General features: G+C 41.4%; 1 protein-coding gene across 8 annotated transcripts in view; it reads right to left on the reverse strand.

Moving 5' to 3' along the window:
* The window catches only part of LOC128338664 (sodium/hydrogen exchanger 10-like), a 241,324-nt gene that overhangs the window by 173,743 nt on the left and 50,228 nt on the right, over positions 1–17,353 (reverse strand). For all 8 annotated transcript variants that reach the window (XR_008312667.1, XR_008312666.1, XR_008312672.1 and 5 more), the window contains 4 exons: positions 12,466–12,582; positions 8,224–8,385; positions 7,984–8,083; positions 766–909 (listed from right to left, as the gene is read on the reverse strand). Coding sequence is in view for 4 of the 8 variants with exons in the window: in XM_053281442.1 (XP_053137417.1) it covers positions 766–909; positions 7,984–8,083; positions 8,224–8,385; positions 12,466–12,582 (523 nt within the window). In the remaining 4 variants the exon portion in view is untranslated. The remainder of the gene's footprint in view (positions 1–765; positions 910–7,983; positions 8,084–8,223; positions 8,386–12,465; positions 12,583–17,353) is intronic.

Consider the following 17,353-nt stretch of genomic DNA (forward strand, 5'->3'; position numbering starts at 1 on the left):
TTCTAAATTTTGGGGCTGGTTCCTAGAGACAAAATAAAATTGTCAAGGCCCATCTTTTCTGGTCCTGCTGCTGCAATGAAGATCATAGCAGTGCCTGGGAGGCAGAATGATCTTGTTCACTCTTCCCCTCCCTCCTTGGTTCTTGGAACATTTGCTAGTGCAGAGTCCTAGTTGTGAGGGCCCCCAAGAAATGTCATTTCCCCAGGGTGCCTGATGTCAGACTATCAGATGTCTTCAAAACTACATGTTCCATAGGTACCCGGGCACCTGACATCCATATTAAAGTTATCAGGCAGACATCCTGGAGAAAGAGAGAGACCACCTTCCCTTGGCCCTTGCTGCCACTGTTGCAGAGCAGCAGCCACCAGGTGGGTGGATGGATGGAAGTAGGAAAGAGAAGTTCTTCAGTGAAAAATCCAAGCCAGTGATAAACAGAGGATGTAAAATTGCCCATTCATAATACAGGTGTGCTTTACAAACACAGAAATTTGTATTCCCTGGTACATAAATTACAAAGTTTGACAACATCATTACTAGAGGTTCAAGTAAGTCTGAGGCCCTATTCACACTGTTGGTGGTTCTCGTATCATTGCCTGAAAAAGTGTGACAGGCCACCAGCAGAGGCCACCAACATATAAATATGTAATACTTAAAGAATGTTGGCAATTAATATGTAATCTAAGAATTCTAAGTTTAGCAAATAGGTAAGCTTTGCAAATTAGTTGGACAACTTTAAGACAAAAAGAGTATGAAAACTATTCTTACCGTACAAGATTCAATGAAAGATAGACTGTTATAATAAAAAATGAAAGAGGAGATTTCACGTGTAGAATTGTTTTGTGAGTTATAACAATTCCCATGATAAGATATAACAAAACGTGAGCCAAAAATGTCAACATTGCCCAGAACCTGTATAAGAAAAAGCACATTAAACAAGAAGCAAGAATAGATTAGCTGAAGTACAATAAGGTTCCCCCTGCAAATAAGTACCTCCTCAAACTAGTTGTCTTATAAACATTTTGAAAGATTTTAACCATATATATGTTTTATTTTGCAATCCAAAAAACTCTTGGTTTAAGATGAGAGTTAAGATTATTTCAATTTTCGCTTGTGCTCTAAAAAGCATGGAAATTGCAAGTTAAGGTGCCCATCTTAACTTCCAAGCCATAAACGCTATAAAGACTTGGTACAGTTTCATATATTATGCTGGCTTTAGAAATGAGGTGCCATACACCCATGCTTTGCCTTGGTCTTTCAACTCAAGACTGGGCTGTGTGTAAAATACACTGGCAGAAATTCAATAGGTGCAGCTTCCCCTAAAGCTGCTAGAAATGCCCCAATGAATTTCTTCCTGATGCGTCTCTACAAGGCACAGTGCTTCCCTAAAATGCCACCTCTATAGCAAAGGTCCAGCCAGAAATTCACAATTCCTGATGCTTTATTATGCATACACATTGTGATACATCCAATTGCTGATGTATCCACTGAAAGGGCTGTTAAGTGAATGTGCTATTAATATCTTATCTTAGATCTGCATTCTCACAGCATCCAGCTATAGTCCTCACATAACATACACTAGATTCAACAGACAGCTTCAGTCTAGGAATATTGTCCACAATGACACCAATTCCTCACACCTCAACAAAAATTGAAAACAGCTCCCCAGGCCAATCGCTAGGCTTTTAAAAAAGCACAATCTGAATGTGCACTGTGGGAAAGGGTGGCCCTTACCAGTGGCTGTTACTCATGCTGGCTAGGTAAAAATATTCATAGGCTGTATACCTCTGATGTAGAACCTTCGTGCTCAAATGCGGAATTCTAGCTGCTCATAGGGGCAGTACACCTGTATAGTAGAATCTTCATGTTCTTTTTTTCAATTTAATTTTTATTAATCAGTTTTACATATCTTTTTAAAGAAAAGAACCAACAAAGCAGTTTCACAAACCAAAAGTAGCAATAATGCAACAAGATGTTAACATTACAGGGAATATCTATCATCGATATAATTATCAGAAAAAGAAAAATAGAATAAAAGAGTCTAATCTTATTCCAGAGAGAAAGAACAGCCTTCCAAAATGGAAAATGTATTCTGAAAACATGAATGGTATCCAGATGTTTGTAAATGATATAAGAAGATACCAACAGTTAATAAATAATAAAAGGTGGAAGACCCATGAGAAATTCAAAGTTGTTGAGTTTATTTGTCCATCAGTGCAATATTCCACAGACATATGTACCACTGCTCTGTGGAGGGCAATAATGGATCTTTCCAGTAATATTCAATTTCCATTCTGGTCGCCGCCAAGCTATAGGCTAAGAAGTTTTTATAATTAATTGCTTAATCTTCGCACTATATCCCAATAAAGTTAGCTTGAGATTATTATTTCTTGTTTACACAGTCAGACAGGTGTTACTGACTGGCTTGTTCTATCCAGACATCGAGTCCTTCCCAAGGACCTGGGATGGCTGAATTTTATCATCAATACTGTTGGTTGTTTTTTTATTATTATTATTATTATTATTATTATTATTATTATTATTATTATTTCTATACCTGGCTGCAAGTTGTATCCCAGTATTGTTGTTATTTCTGCAAAGACTGTCACCAACATTTTTTGAGCCTGCTTACAAGTCCATCACATGTGGAAGAATATCCCCACATTGCCACATTTTCTCCAACATCTGGGAGATGAATTAGGATATATTCTACTAAGCTGCAAAGGTATCAAATGCCAACCATGAGCTACTTTTAGAGTGCTGTCCCTCATAGTGGCAGAGACCAATTTATATGGTAAATTGTTCCAGATTTTGGACCAGAGACTATCAGGGATATTTTGTTCTAAGCCCGAGTCCCACAGAGCTTTCACCCCAATTAAAGGAATATTTAAATGAATTGTAAGTAAAGCATAAATCTTCGAGATAATCTTCTGATTAGATGTAAATTGGCAGATCTGAAAAACCAGAAACCAATTCAACTACATCCAGTTTATCATTCAGCTGTGATTAAGTCCAGCCTTGCCCTCCATTAGATAGATCTCTCATTTAAAAAACAAAACAAAAAACAACCATTCCTTCTTTCCATCTTTTAAATTGACTGATTTTGAGAGGATCATGAAATACAGGGTGATCCAAGAAAGGTGTCAGGGATGATAAAAGTGGTGCTAATGTTTTTAGCCATCTTTTCCATACATGTATAATTGCTTTAAGGTGAGGATTAGCTATTTCCTTATTATTAACTCATTGCAATTCAAATGGTAGCAACTGTCAGTTCAGAATACAGGAAATTTTTCCATTGCCACTCACTATGGGGAGTTTTCCTCTTGAATTATACATCCATTGGCTAAGCCGACAGGCATCATAGTATGCTTGAAAAGCAGAATGCCAGACCTACCATTTCCTACTTCTCTAAATTATCTTTTTTGATTTATGGGGTTTCTTACATTTATGTATGAAGGATTCTATCACTGTTTGCCATTCCCACAATTTGGATGACAGATAAAAATAGGTACGGTTTGAAAGGAAAAAAATGATATGTAGAAGTATTTTCATTTTAACAGTGGCTAGTCTGCCTAACAATGTTAAAGTATTATCTTTGCATTTTTTCAAATCTTGTTTTATTGACTTTATCAATGGATCAAAAATAACTTCTATCAGTTTAGAACTATGTTTGGGAATTACCACTCCTAAATATTTTAGGAAATATTTCATAACAGAGAAACCACTCATTTTAGCTAATATCAAATATTCGCTTTCTCAGGAATGCAGACAGAATAACTGATTTATCTCTCTTAATTGCAAAACCAGCCACTTTAACATGGTTTTCAATAAGAAAAAGTAATTCTGTGCTGGCTTCTTTGGAATTAACAAGAAAGATGGCTGTGGCAGCTGCAAAAAAATAAATAAATAAATATTATGAACTCTGCCTGCCAATTTGTGAAGATCTGTTAAAATTTTCTAGTGGTTCCATTGAAAGTGCCAAAAGCAAAGGTACTACTTTGTCTGTCTGGCACCACAAGTTATATTAATTAAAAATAAATGAAGGCAGTTAGAATGAATTGTGACCATGGTTGAACCACATAATTGTGAAATAATATGCAAAAATTGTTTCCCAATATCCATGTTAATCATTAATACCTTAAGGTATGGCCATTCCACCATGTCAAAAGCTTTGTATGCAACCAGTGAAATAATAGTTCAGGCAATTTTGTTTTGTGGCTGTAATAGACAATAAAGCTATTCAAATGAGCAGCCCAACCCAGGCTGGGGCAGCCCTAAATAAATAAATAAATGCTTTTGTACGGAAACTGGTGCAAAATGTGGCAGCCAGGTTGTTCTCTGGGTCATCTAAAAGAGACAGATTACACCTATATAAAAAGAACTACACTGGCTACTAGGGATGTGCACGAAGATCCTCGGCGCCGGCGGGGTAGCGCTTTAAGGGCGGGGAAGGGTGTACTCACCCCTCCCGCCGCATTTCCCCTGCCGGCGCGCTGTCGGTTTTAAGCCCCTCAGGGCGGCAGCGTTCCTCCCTGCCGCCCCGTTTCTGCCATCGGCCAGAAGTGGCGAGCGCGCGTGCGCCCGTTGTGCATGCACGCACCCCTCTGCCGTACGCGCGTGTGCGCACGACGGGCACACGCGCACTCGCGACTTCCAGCCACTTCCGGCCGATGGCAGAAACGGGGCGGCAGGGAGGAACGCTGCCGCCCCAAGGGGCTTAAAACCGACAGCGCGCCGGCGGGGGAAATGCGGTGGGAGGGGTGAGAACACCCTCCCCCGCCCTTAAAGCGCTACCCCCAGCGGCGCCGAAACGGCCCCAAACCCAAACCCAAACCGTTTCGGAGGCCTTTACAAGGACCTCCGAAACGTTTTGGGCACATGCCTACTGGCTACCAATACATGATCTGGAGACCAACCTGGCGGCCGCATTTTGAGCCCGTTGCAGTTTCCATACAGTGGCAACCCAACATATAGAGAATTGCAGTAATCAAGTTTAGGGGTCACCAGCATATGTACTTCTGTTCTGAGGTCACTTATCTCATGAAACAGATGCAGCTGGCGTATTGACTGAAGCTGATAGAAAGCACCTCTGGCCACTGCCTCAACCTGAGTCACCAAAGAAGTTTGGATCCAGAAGCATTCACAGACTGCATACCTGTTCCTGTATGATAAATCTTGTTCGATCTTTTTGTACATAGGAATGTATAATTTTTCTTAATCTTTGTACAAACAGAGCAGCAAAAGTTTTAGCAACTTGGTTTTAAAGTACAATGGGGTGACAGAATTCTAGTGGGATCTTTGCCTAGTTTGGGGATAACTACAATTCTAGTTTGTTTCCATGTTTCTGGAATTTTGTCCCTTAACGTAATATGATTACATGTTGTTCTAGTAAGAATTAATCTGCCTACTTTCCTTTCACTATCCCTCTAACTGGACTAAATTTCGTCCATAATTGGTTAGGCAGTTCACAAGTCAGTCACCTCAAATGTTCATGCATCCTCCATCTTGAATTGGGGTAGATGATGTCATCACAAACTATGCTTTTGAGGTGTCGTTATGTGTCCCTACACCTGTAGCAAATTTGATTCAAATCAGTTAGGCAGTTCACAAGTTAGCCCTCTTGCGCCTCAAACATTCACATGTCTGCCATCTTGGATTGCAGCTGATGTCAGATGCAAGGGGCGTGGCTTGTGAAGCCTAGGGGGGGCGGGAGAGCCGCCGGAGGACTTCATCCTCCAGCCACGGACAAGCTCCCTATGCCCCTGCTTCAATGCCCTTGTACGTCCCCCCCTCCATCTTGTCGCCACCACAGTGGAGAGAGAAAATAAGAGCTCATAAAATAAAAATAGGGGGAAAGAACATTGGTTTAGCTATAGAATTGTCAGAATGCACCTAAATGTTCCCTATCAAATAGCTATGTTCAGAACCAGGAAACCTCTCTCCAGAGCTTATCGGGCCTTGCACCTTCCAAATCTGTCTTCAGGGCCCTCAATGGGAAAAATTCCAGATGCATCCTTAATTGATTTTACTATTATTGTGTAGACTTTAGAGGCTAATAACTCAGGAAATGCTGGATGGACTTTTTCCCAAAACAACACAGGATTATGCTGAATTGAAAAATTATCTGAATTTTTTAAAAAAGATGAAACACTTTAAAAAGTATAAAATGCTTTCTCTGAAGGTGTCATTTAATATCTAGTTGATAACTACATATTATCAGGTAGATGAGACAGTTTAGATTTTATTACCAATAGAACATTCAGGCTTATAATGATAGAATGTTGAAACTTCTCCTGATCTTAACTATACTGCCACTACCATGCCAGAAAACAAGATTTAGACTACAGTCTGGACTTGAAATTCTTAGAAAATAAGCCCAAACCAGAGATGGCAAAACCTACCAGTTACAACTGATCCAATACATGAGATGATTATTTGCTCAACATTCCAAAATCCTATTTATTGGTGGGCATATATCACAAACTATTTACTGTTTAAATGGCACAGAAGCGAAAGTAAATACCTTAACTGGTAATTTCTATACTTTTAGAGCATGAATAAAACTATAAGCACCTTAACTCTCATCTTAAATTGAAATATTTGATAAGTTAATGTCCTTGGGTGGTGGTTTTTTTTGGTTTTTTGTTTCAAAAGGCACTACATTATATGATTACCCAGTGTGAATGTGTATTAAACATTTATCTCTATAAATGTCACCCAAGCCACTTCACCTATATTATTTTGTTGAACAAGCATGGGATTGTGTTCTGTAACTTTATGCAAATTGTGCAGGAACATGTTTGTCAGAATAAAACAATAACTGACAAAAGTGAGCCAATTCCACTCATTTATCAAGATTAATCTTTTAGCAAAATTCATGGAATATCAACAGCCATGAACTAAGTTAACTAAAATTCAGAAGCAGTATACTTCTCAATACAGTACTGGATTCAGGTGACATACAATGAGAAGGGCATTACAATAATCCCACAATCTTGCAAATGTGTTCTCAGAGAAAAGTGAAAAGTGACTCTGGGATTAGCTAATGGAACTACTCGTGAATAATTTAGTCTGGCTGGCAATCTGTGTAGGGGAGGGGAGGAGACACAGCATCCTCACACCATCAGTTCAGTAATTTTACCACAGTCCTGCAAAGTTGTTCACCAAAGAATCAGCACAGTTTCTATTTAACTCATACTTAAAACCTACTGCATATATTCCTATCTCCAGAAAGAAGATATATTAGCAATTCAAAATATATGAATTGGATTCAAAGGACTTTACTGTAAAAAGTAAGCAATGACAATGTGCATTAGCAACTTCTAAAGAGGAATGTTAGGACCTCCTCCACACTGAGCTCAGTTTACTAAGTTAATTAATTATCTTTTAAATAAAGTTGTGGCCTGTTTAATCACATATTGGTGTTGATATATTTCCCTGCCGTCTACAATGAAATAGTACACTTTTAACAACCACATTATTTATATAGCTGCCCCATAACAGTTGTTCTCTGGGCATTTCACAAAATAAAAGAATGATAAAATAAAACACACAATTAAAAGAACATAAACACAAAACTATAATAGAATACAACAAAAGCAGAAGTATTTTTTAAAACAAAATATTTTAAAACTATCAGAGAGCACAACCTCTGAGCATACACAGAATATATTTCTCTCCATTACACCACAGGCTCCCACTTAATGATGACAATCTTACAGTATAAAAAACGATAAAGTGATATATTATATTTGAAGTATTTGCCAATACTTCAGGGTCTTCTGTAATTCCCTTTTTGACACTCTGTAAGTGAATTTCCATGTACTGAATGTTATTCTTTTTATAAAGCGCTAAAATTAATCTTTCTAAATTAGCTACTGCTGCTACTACTACTCCACTCCTATAAATTCAAGTTCTTTGTATGATAGGTAAAAGTGAGACATAGCTAGCATAGGTGTTTTAAAAATGGGTAAGAGAAACACTTACTTATAAAGAAACAAATCAACTCCTGGACTAAAGCTCACAGAATCTAAAAGAAGACCCAAAATGCAAACAGCAATAATTCCAGACATTCCAAGTTGTTCAGCTAAAGACAGAAACAAACAAAAACAAATAGTAATAACCATTTAATAACCATCTTATAGTCTTATTCATTATTAGATATATCTACTTTAAAAGTTAAAAGTTACACATTGCATTAGATAGGGACAATATGTTCGCTCTTACCTATGTAAAAAATCAGATATACTGTTGAGAAGCTTAAAACTACTTCAACGATTCCATCATTGAATATATATTTCAACCAACAGAGGGTGACTCTTGAACTCAAAAATCCGAACACGGCACTTGCAAAACATTTTAAGAACATTTTTGTTAAAAATTCTAAAACTGTAAAAGAAAAAACATAGTTATTTATACTTTGCATTGGATGTTAGTTTACACAGAACAAACAAAACAAAACAAGACCACTGCATAATTGTACCTTTTACCCTCTCTTCCTTTGAACACAGAACTTCAGTATTCCAGTAATACACACCAGATAATTAGAATATCTTTATCTGAGGGCAATATGTACAAAACAAGCCTAAACTGAAATGGTGCAAGAAAAATTACAAATACATGTATCCAAGCAAGGACAATGTGACAAGAAAAGAGCTAGTCACAAAAGCAGATCTTGTGGTAGCAAGAGCTGGTCTTGTGGTAGCAAGAATAAAGGGAACGTGCTACTGGGGACATGCTATCACCCTCCGGATCAAAACACCGACAGTGACTGAGAGTTGCAGGAGGAAATCAGGGAGGCGTCAAGGAGAGGCAGGGGTGTAATTATGGGTGACTTCAATTACCCACACATAGACTGGGTAAATTCACAGTCAGGTCAGGACAAAGAGGTCAAATTTCTAAATACGCAAATTTCTAGATACGTGCCCTAGAACAGTTGGTCTTGGAACCAACCAGAGAGAAGGCGACCTTGGACCTAATTCTGAGTGGCACCCAGGACCTGGTGCGTAATGTCAGTGTCATTCACCCTTTAGGGAACAGTGACCATAGTGCAATCAAATTCAGCATACATGCGGGGAGAGAATCACCAAGGACGTCTAACACGGACATTTTGAATTTCAGAAGAGAAAACTTCTCCAAAATGAGGAGTATGGTGAAAAGAAGGCTGAAAGGGAAAATCAGGAGAGTCACTTTGCTCCAGAGTGCATGGAGTTTACTCAAAACCACCATACTAGAAGCCCAGTTAGACTGTATACCCAAAAGGAGGAAATCGAGAATGTCGCAGCATCCGGTTGTTGCGGTGCAGCCATCATCATCGTCCCTGTCGACATCGGCAGACCTGGATTTTCTATCGACATCAAGACCCACGGTGTTGAAGCGGTCGACTCCGTGGAGTCCCAGCCCTCACAATCGGACTGGAGCAGCAATGGCGATGGAGTACAACTATGGATTCGAGTCTTCTTCTTTCGTTTTCGAGGGGGAGAAGCTTCCTGTTCTTCTTCCATCGACGACTTGCACGTACGTCGCTTATACCGGTGGCGCTTCTTCCCCACGTCCTCTAGCTGCTTGAACTCCTTTACCACAGTGGCTTTTGACTGCCTGGCGACAGAGTCCACCGCAGGAGCATTCGAACCCGACTTTGTGGTCGACATCAAGGTCGGTATCGAAGCCACCCCCGGCATCGAGGTCGAGGGTCTCGGCATCAGCGGGCGGAGTGCATCATCATAAAGTGCCGCACGCAATTTTAACGCCCGGTTTTTCAAAGTTTGCTTCGAAAAGGATGAGCAAATTTTACAACTCGCTGGGTTATGCTGCTCCCCTAGGCACAACAAGCAGGAATCATGCGTCTCCGTGGAGGGCAGCTTTGCCTTGCACTCTGAGCAGCATTTAAAAGTTGTTTTGGGCTTATCCCTGGCCGCCATGGCCTCAGCCATTTTCACCTTGGGAACGATCGTTTTTTTGCTTACTCTTTGAAGGGCAATCCGTACACAGTCCAATAAACAGTCCAATATTCAAGATCCTTTCCGTGGTCCAATTCTAGTCTTTATCCAAATATTAACTATCCGAGGAGCTAACAGTCCGAGGTGTTGACGCAACGGCGGTCAAACAGAAACTGAAAGAGACACGCCCCAACTGCCAGAGATAAGGATAGCACGGCCTCGTGCATGGCAGTTGAGGGCGGAGCGAGGAGCTAGCTAATCGGTCCATGAGGTCACTGCGCAGGCGCAGAACCCAATGTTATGAATACAACGGATCACTATCCAGATCAAAAACTTCCTTAAATACATCAGAAGCAGGAAACCTGCCAGGGAGACGGTTGGACCATTAAACAATGAGGGAGTGAAAGGGATTATTAAGGAGGATATGGAGGTTGCAGAGAAGCTGAAAGAGTTCTTTGTGTCTGTCTTCACGGCAGAGGATACTGAGTATATACCTGTTCCTGAACCAGGCTTTTTAGGGATGGAGGCTAGAGAGGTGAGTCAGATCCTAACTGTCTGGAAAAACTGAAAGCTAACAAATCACCAGGGCCGGATGGCATCCATCCAAGAGTCCTCAAAGAACTCAAATGTGAAATTGCCGACCTCCTTGCTAAAATATATAACTTATCCCTGGAATTGGGCTCTGTACCAGGAGACTGGAGAGTAGCAAATGTAACACCCATTTTCAAAAAGGGATCCAGGGGTGATCCGGGAAATTACAGGCCGGTTAGCTTAACGTCCGTTCCAGGCAAATTGATGGAAAGCATCCTCATGAATAAAACTGTAAAGCACCTAGAAAAAGAGGCTCCACTGGGAGTGAGCCAGCATGGCTTCCGCAAAGGTAAATCTTGCCTCACAAACCTTTTGGAGTTCTTTGAGAGTGTCAACAAGTGTGTGGATCAAGGTGATCCAGTTGACATAATATACCTGGACTTCCAAAAAGCTTTTGACATAATATACCTGGACTTCCAAAAAGCTTTTGACAAAGTTCCTCATCAAAGACTCCTGAGGAAACTTAGCAGTCATGGGATAAGGGGACAAGTACATGTGTGGATTGCTAACTGGTTGAAAGACAGGAAACAGAGGGTAGGTATAAATGGAGAGTTTTCACAATGGAGGGAAGTAAGAAGTGGGGTCCCCCAGGGATCTGTACTGGGACCAGTGCTTTTTAATTTATTCATAAATGATCTAGAAGCAGGGGTAAGCAGCGAGGTGGACAAATTTGCAGATTTTCCGGGTAGTGAAAATCCAAAACAGATTGTGAGGAGCTCCAAAAGGATCTCTTCAGACTGGGCGAGTGGGCGACAAAATGGCAAATGCGGTTCAATGTTAGCTTGTGTAAGGTGATGAACATTGGGACCAAAACCCCTAACTTCAAGTATATGCTGATGGAATCTGAGCTGTCGGTGACTGACCAGGAAAGGGATCTTGGGGTTGTGGTGGACAGCTCATTGAAAGTGTTGACTCAATGTGTGGCAGCTGTGAAAAAGGCCAATTCCATGCTAGGGATCATTAGCAATAGCAATAGCAATAGCACTGACATTTATATACCGCTCTATAGCTGGAAGCTCTCTAAGCGGTTTACAATGATTTAGCATATTGCCCCCCAACATTCTGGGTACTCATTTTACCTACCTCGGAAGGATGGAAGGCTGAGTCAACCATTAGGAAGGGGATTGAAAATAAAACGGCTAATATTATAATGCCCTTATATAAAACTATGGTGCGACCACACTTGGAGTACTGCGTACAGTTCTGGTCACCACATCTTAAAAAGGACATTGTAGAACTGGAAAAGGTACAGAAGAGGGCAACCAAGATGATCTGGGGCCTAGAGCACCTTTCTTATGAGGCAAGACTACTAGACCTGGGGCTTTTTAGTTTAGAAAAAAGACGACTGCGGGGAGACATGATAGAGGTTAGTGATGTGCCCGGACTGGTCCGGACATGGGCGGTTCGGGTTCGGGCAGATTGGGGAGGTGGGGTTCCTTTAAGGGCGGGGGAGGGTTTACTTACCCCTTCCGTCGCTTTCCCCCCTCTGGATCACATATTTTCTGTAGTAATCGTGGTGGCAGTATACCTCCCTGCCGCCCCTGACTGGGAAGGATCAGGAGAGGGGTAGAGCGGCCCCTCTTCCAGCACTTCATTCAAGCGCTGGATGCATCTTTCTCTCCCTTGCTCCCAGCAAAGCAGAGCAAGAAGCGCCCAGCCAGCACTTGAATAAAGTGTTGGCTCATGAGGCTCAGCAGAGGGGCCTCCCTTCCCAATACTGGTCATGCCCCCTGCATCTGAAGATGGAATAGGGGGTGTTAGCTGAGGTGCACACAGCCAGTCACAATTGGGGTGGAAGCTGCCAGTGGGAGCTCGTCCCCAGGCCACTGGCAAGCTCCCTACTACCCAGCTACCATCTAGGTCTTATCAATTAAAAATCAGGTTCTAAACACAATATGGATCATATATACATTTTTTAAAAGCCAGGAAACAGACTTACTCATTTCTTTATGTTGCCTCCTAGAAAGATCCCTATGGAATTCAAAAATAATTATTGAGATGGCATCATTGAGCAAAGACTCTCCTTTGATTAAATTGATAAGTATTTTTGAAAGACCTAAAGGAAGAAAAAATAGAAAAGCAAATTAGCTCAATATTTAAGTTTGATACATGAAAAGATATATGTCCTCGTTAAAGGGGAGCAGTCACACAATTTGGATACACCTGTGTTCTTAATTTTATTTATTCATTCATTCATTCGATTTATATACCGCCCTTCCAAAATGGCTCAGGGGGGTTTACAAGAGGGTAAAAACAAAACAATTAAAATCAAAACTATAAAAACAGAATAAAACCAATCAAACATTCAAACAGTTAAAAACCCTGGAAAACCAAGGCAAACATTTAAAACAATTTAAAACAGTTTACAATAATTTAAAAACCCTGGAAGGCCAGGACAAACAAATAGTTTTTAAGGGCTCTCCTGAAAGACAGTAATGAACTCAAATTATGGATTTCTGCTGGGAGTGCATTCCATAGCCCAGGAGCAGCTACAGAGATGCTGAGTTGCCACCAGACGAGCCGGTCGTAACTGGAGACAGACCTCAGATTACCTTAACGTGCGGTGGGGATCATGCAGAAGAAAGCACTCTCTAGGAGAAGTAAAATGTGTATAATGTTGTCAGAAAGAAAAGATTTCCAATTCTGTCTATCGCCTCATCACCTCAAAGTCTGTATATAAACACATGCAGCCTTTCCAATGGCCAAAAGTTACACGTGATGCAGAAATCTGTGGATGGACCTCATACCATCTTCCTTCCTTCCATTAAAAGCAGTCATGGAAGTGGGAATGATTTAGACTAGGCACAGAGTGCTGGGGGAGGGCAAAGACCTAACCCCTTTCCTGACTTAAATCTCCCTGCTGCTGTTAGCTGTGGATGAGAAAAGACACTTCTAGTACCTTTATGATTTCCCCTCCGCAGCTAGTAACAGCTTCAGAAGGGGCAATTTGAATCAGGGAAATAACATAGGGAGAAGGGATTAACCCTCATCCTTCCTTATTGTGCCACTTTGTTTTCCTTTTGGAAGGTATTAACAGCTTTGGTGGGAACAATTCTGATTAAAGCTGAAGGATAGATTTAAACCCCCTCCCCCAATCTAAATCACACCTCTGGCTGCATTTATCAAAAGAAAAAGCCAACCAGAGATCTGTTCACAGATCTTCCACATCACTTGCAAAATGTCTCTAAAGCTCACACAATTCCTGTCATCCTTCCACCTGAAAATCCTATGGATACAAAGTAGAATTAGACAAATGATGTGGTCATACTGTGTCAGTAGAGCAGCATACAGTTTCAAAGCAAGACCTGTCAGAGGAATGTCATCTCCTCCTATACTGTGCATCGTACAGTCCCCATGCATATGCTGGAAAGAAGCTGTATCCAATTTAGGACTGGCTGGTTTATTTTACCAAGGAAATTTCATCCAAGCCCCATGTTACTTCTTACTATACAAAAAGGCCAACCCTCAACACACACCATGCAAGGTGTAAACTAAGAAAATATATAATGTTTATGTTGAAAGCTACCTAAAGAATAATGCAGTACATAACACAAATCATAAAGTCTATCATTCTATTAGATGATAACATTCTAGATGAATCTCCCAATATACTTGAAATTGTATCAATTATAACTTCAAAATCCAATGTATAATTTTCTGTTATGATGCAGTTTTCAACTCAATTAACTACATAAATCCATAGCTGACTCACAGTAGATGCTGTTTCAATACTGAGTCTGAGCCAGCTCTGTTAAGGAAGAGATATAGGCTAGGGGAGCTTGCAAACAGGAGAAGAAAAGAGTGTTAGTGGGGCTGATCTCTTTTCTTCAAGAGAAATTCCACATTTACCTGGATGTGTGCTTTTGTGTGTGGGTTTGGCTGTTTCTGGCTGGCTGAGTTTCTGTTAGTCTAGGGAGAGGAGGAGGAGTTTGTAACAGCAGCCACATTCCTTAGCTGCCTGTTGTTCAGTTTGAGGCCAGCTCTCTTGAGGAAGAGACACAGTAAAAGGGAGATTGTAAGCAGGAGTTGCAAACAGGAACCAAAGGGGTTTTGCATGGGGGTTTAGTGGGAAAGTGTGTGGAGGAGCTCAGAGAAATCTCTCCTTCTATTGCAAACAGCACTGGCACAAGCAGAACGTATTATCCTTTAATTTTTGAGAGAAATATCATTATTAATTAACTGACAAATTCAACCAAGTCCTAACTCTCAAGTAAACCCCTATATACCCTAAACAAAGATTAGTTATAAAGGCAGAAATCCAGCAGGAGAGGGGGTGTTGCCCAGCATACTGCAAGAACAACTACCTGCTTATGGGCAGAAGTAATGGGTATATGCTCAGTACAATTAGCTCCTGGCTCTCAGAGAACAAGTTTATTCCCTTAAAGCCAATCTAGATGAACTGGAACACTCTGAGAGGCAGAGAGGTATGTGGACAAGACCAACAGAGATGCAACAGAGGCATAGCACTCCAGGCTGACACAAAGAATGAGGGTCTTAGAGAAATACTCCCTTAGAAGGGACCCATTCCTTGGATGATGGACTTATCTTCTCCCACAGAGAGGATCTTAAGAGGCACAGTAGTGATGTGATAATTAGGGACATAGAAAAGGAGTTTGTGACACGTGTGTAGACCACATGGTGGCTTACCTGTCTGATATGAAGGCTGCAGACAACACATAATGTCTGTATATGCTTTAGGAAGTGCTGAGGAGGACTCAGCAGCCATGATGCACATTAGCACCAATGATATTGGGAGATCCTTGAAGCAAAATGTAGCTGCTAGGCACTGATGTCCAGGACCCCCAAGTAGCATTCCCAGAAATACTACTTGTTCTATGCTCAGGACCAATGAGACAAGCATAGCTGAGGAGTCTCAATGTGTAGATGGGACTGTTGTGCCAGAAGTAGAGGTTTAGATTAATTAAACATTGGGGCACATTTTGGGACAAGCAAAGCCTGTACAAAATGGATGGTCTCTATTTGAACCAATATGGAACCAAACTGCTGGTACACAGAATCAAAAAAGATACAGAGCAGCTTTTAAACTGACACCTGGGGAAAGCTCAGTAGGTCCTGGGCAGCATGCAGTTTGGCAAACATCAATCATCCTTTAAGGTGTAAGGGTGTAAAACAGCAGATCAGAGATCAAAATGCTGTAGCAAGAGAGCACACACCGACATCGCCACCACATATAGATGTTTATATGTCAATGCCAGAAGCCTCCATATCAAGATGGGTGAGCTGGAGTGCTTGGTTGCAAACAAAAATATAGATACAGTGGACATAATGGAAACTTGGTGGGACACTGAAAAATAGTGGAGACACAGTTATACCTGGATACAATATACAGAAAGGACAGGAAGCAACACATTGAGGGTGGTGATGTAGCACTGTGTGTTAAAGAAGGGATATAAAATCTAGCAAACTAGAAAACCCATGGTCACCAGACATCTCTGCAGAAACATTATGGGCAATAATACGAAACCCAAAAAGAAATCTATTATTAGGAACATGCTTTCACCCTCCTGATCAAAATGCCAAGGGTAACCTGGAGCTAGAGAAGGAAACCAGGGAGGCATCAAAGAGAGACAGAGTTCTAATAATAGGTGACTACAAATACCCTCACATAGAGTAAATGGGTAAGTTCACTAAGTAATTTCACATTCAGATAATGACAAAGATGCCAAATTTCTAGATACACTGAATGACTGTGCCTCAAAACAGTTGGTCATAGAACCAACCTGAGAGATGACCCTAGATTTAAACCTGGTGCTTAAGACCTGGTGCAAGACATCAGTGTCTAGTAAGAAATAGTGACCACAGTGCAATCAAATTCAGCATATATGCGAGTGGAGAACTGGCAAGTTATCCCATTTGGTACCCTTCAATATTACCAAATTTGGTCCAAAGCAGTTAGGCAGTTCTCAAGTTAACCCACTTGCACCTCAAACATTCACATATCCACCATCTTGAACTGGGGTGGATGGCATCATCATAAACTACGCCATTGAGGTGTCCCTATTTGTCCCTACAACTGTACTAACTTTGGTCCAAATCAGTTCCCACTTGCACCTCAAATGTTCACGTATCTATCATTACAAACTACACTGCTGAGATGTCCCTACAGCTGTTCCAAACTTAGTTCAAATTGGTAAGGTGGTTCACAAGTTAGCCCACTTGCGCCTCAAATTAGGGATGTGCACGAAAATCTTCGGCGCTGACAGGGGTAGCACTTTAAGGGCGGGGGAGAGTGTACTCACCCCTCCCGCCGCATTCCCCCCGCCGGCGCGCTGTTGATTTTAAGCCCCTCAGGGCGGCAGCGTTCCTCCCTGCTGCCCTGTTTCCCCCGTCGGCTAGAAGCTCGCCACTTCCGGCCGATGGGGGAAACGGGGTGGCAGGGAGGAACGCTGCCGCCCTGAGGAGCTTAAAATCAACAGTGCGCCGGCGGGGGAAATGTGGCGGGAGGGGTGAGTACACCCTCTCCCGCCCTTAAAGTGCTACCCCCATCGGCGTTTCGGCGCCGAAACTGCCCCCAGTGCTGAAACGTTTCGGAGGCCTTCATAATGGCCTCCAAAACGTTTCGGGCACAAGCCTACCTCAAATGCTCATGTGTTTGCCATCATGAATTGGGGTAGATGACATCATCATAAACTATGCCATTGAGGTGTCCCTACAACTATACCAAGTTTGGTTCAAATATGTCCAGGCATTGCATAGTTCATAGGGACAGGGACACGGACACACACACACACACACACACACACACACACAGAAAGCTGAGTGATCTAATAAGCTTACTTTCCTTAAGGAAAGGAGGCTAACAAAAG

The sequence above is a fragment of the Hemicordylus capensis genome, chromosome 1 (assembly GCF_027244095.1).
Source record: "Hemicordylus capensis ecotype Gifberg chromosome 1, rHemCap1.1.pri, whole genome shotgun sequence".
NCBI lineage: Eukaryota > Metazoa > Chordata > Lepidosauria > Squamata > Cordylidae > Hemicordylus > Hemicordylus capensis.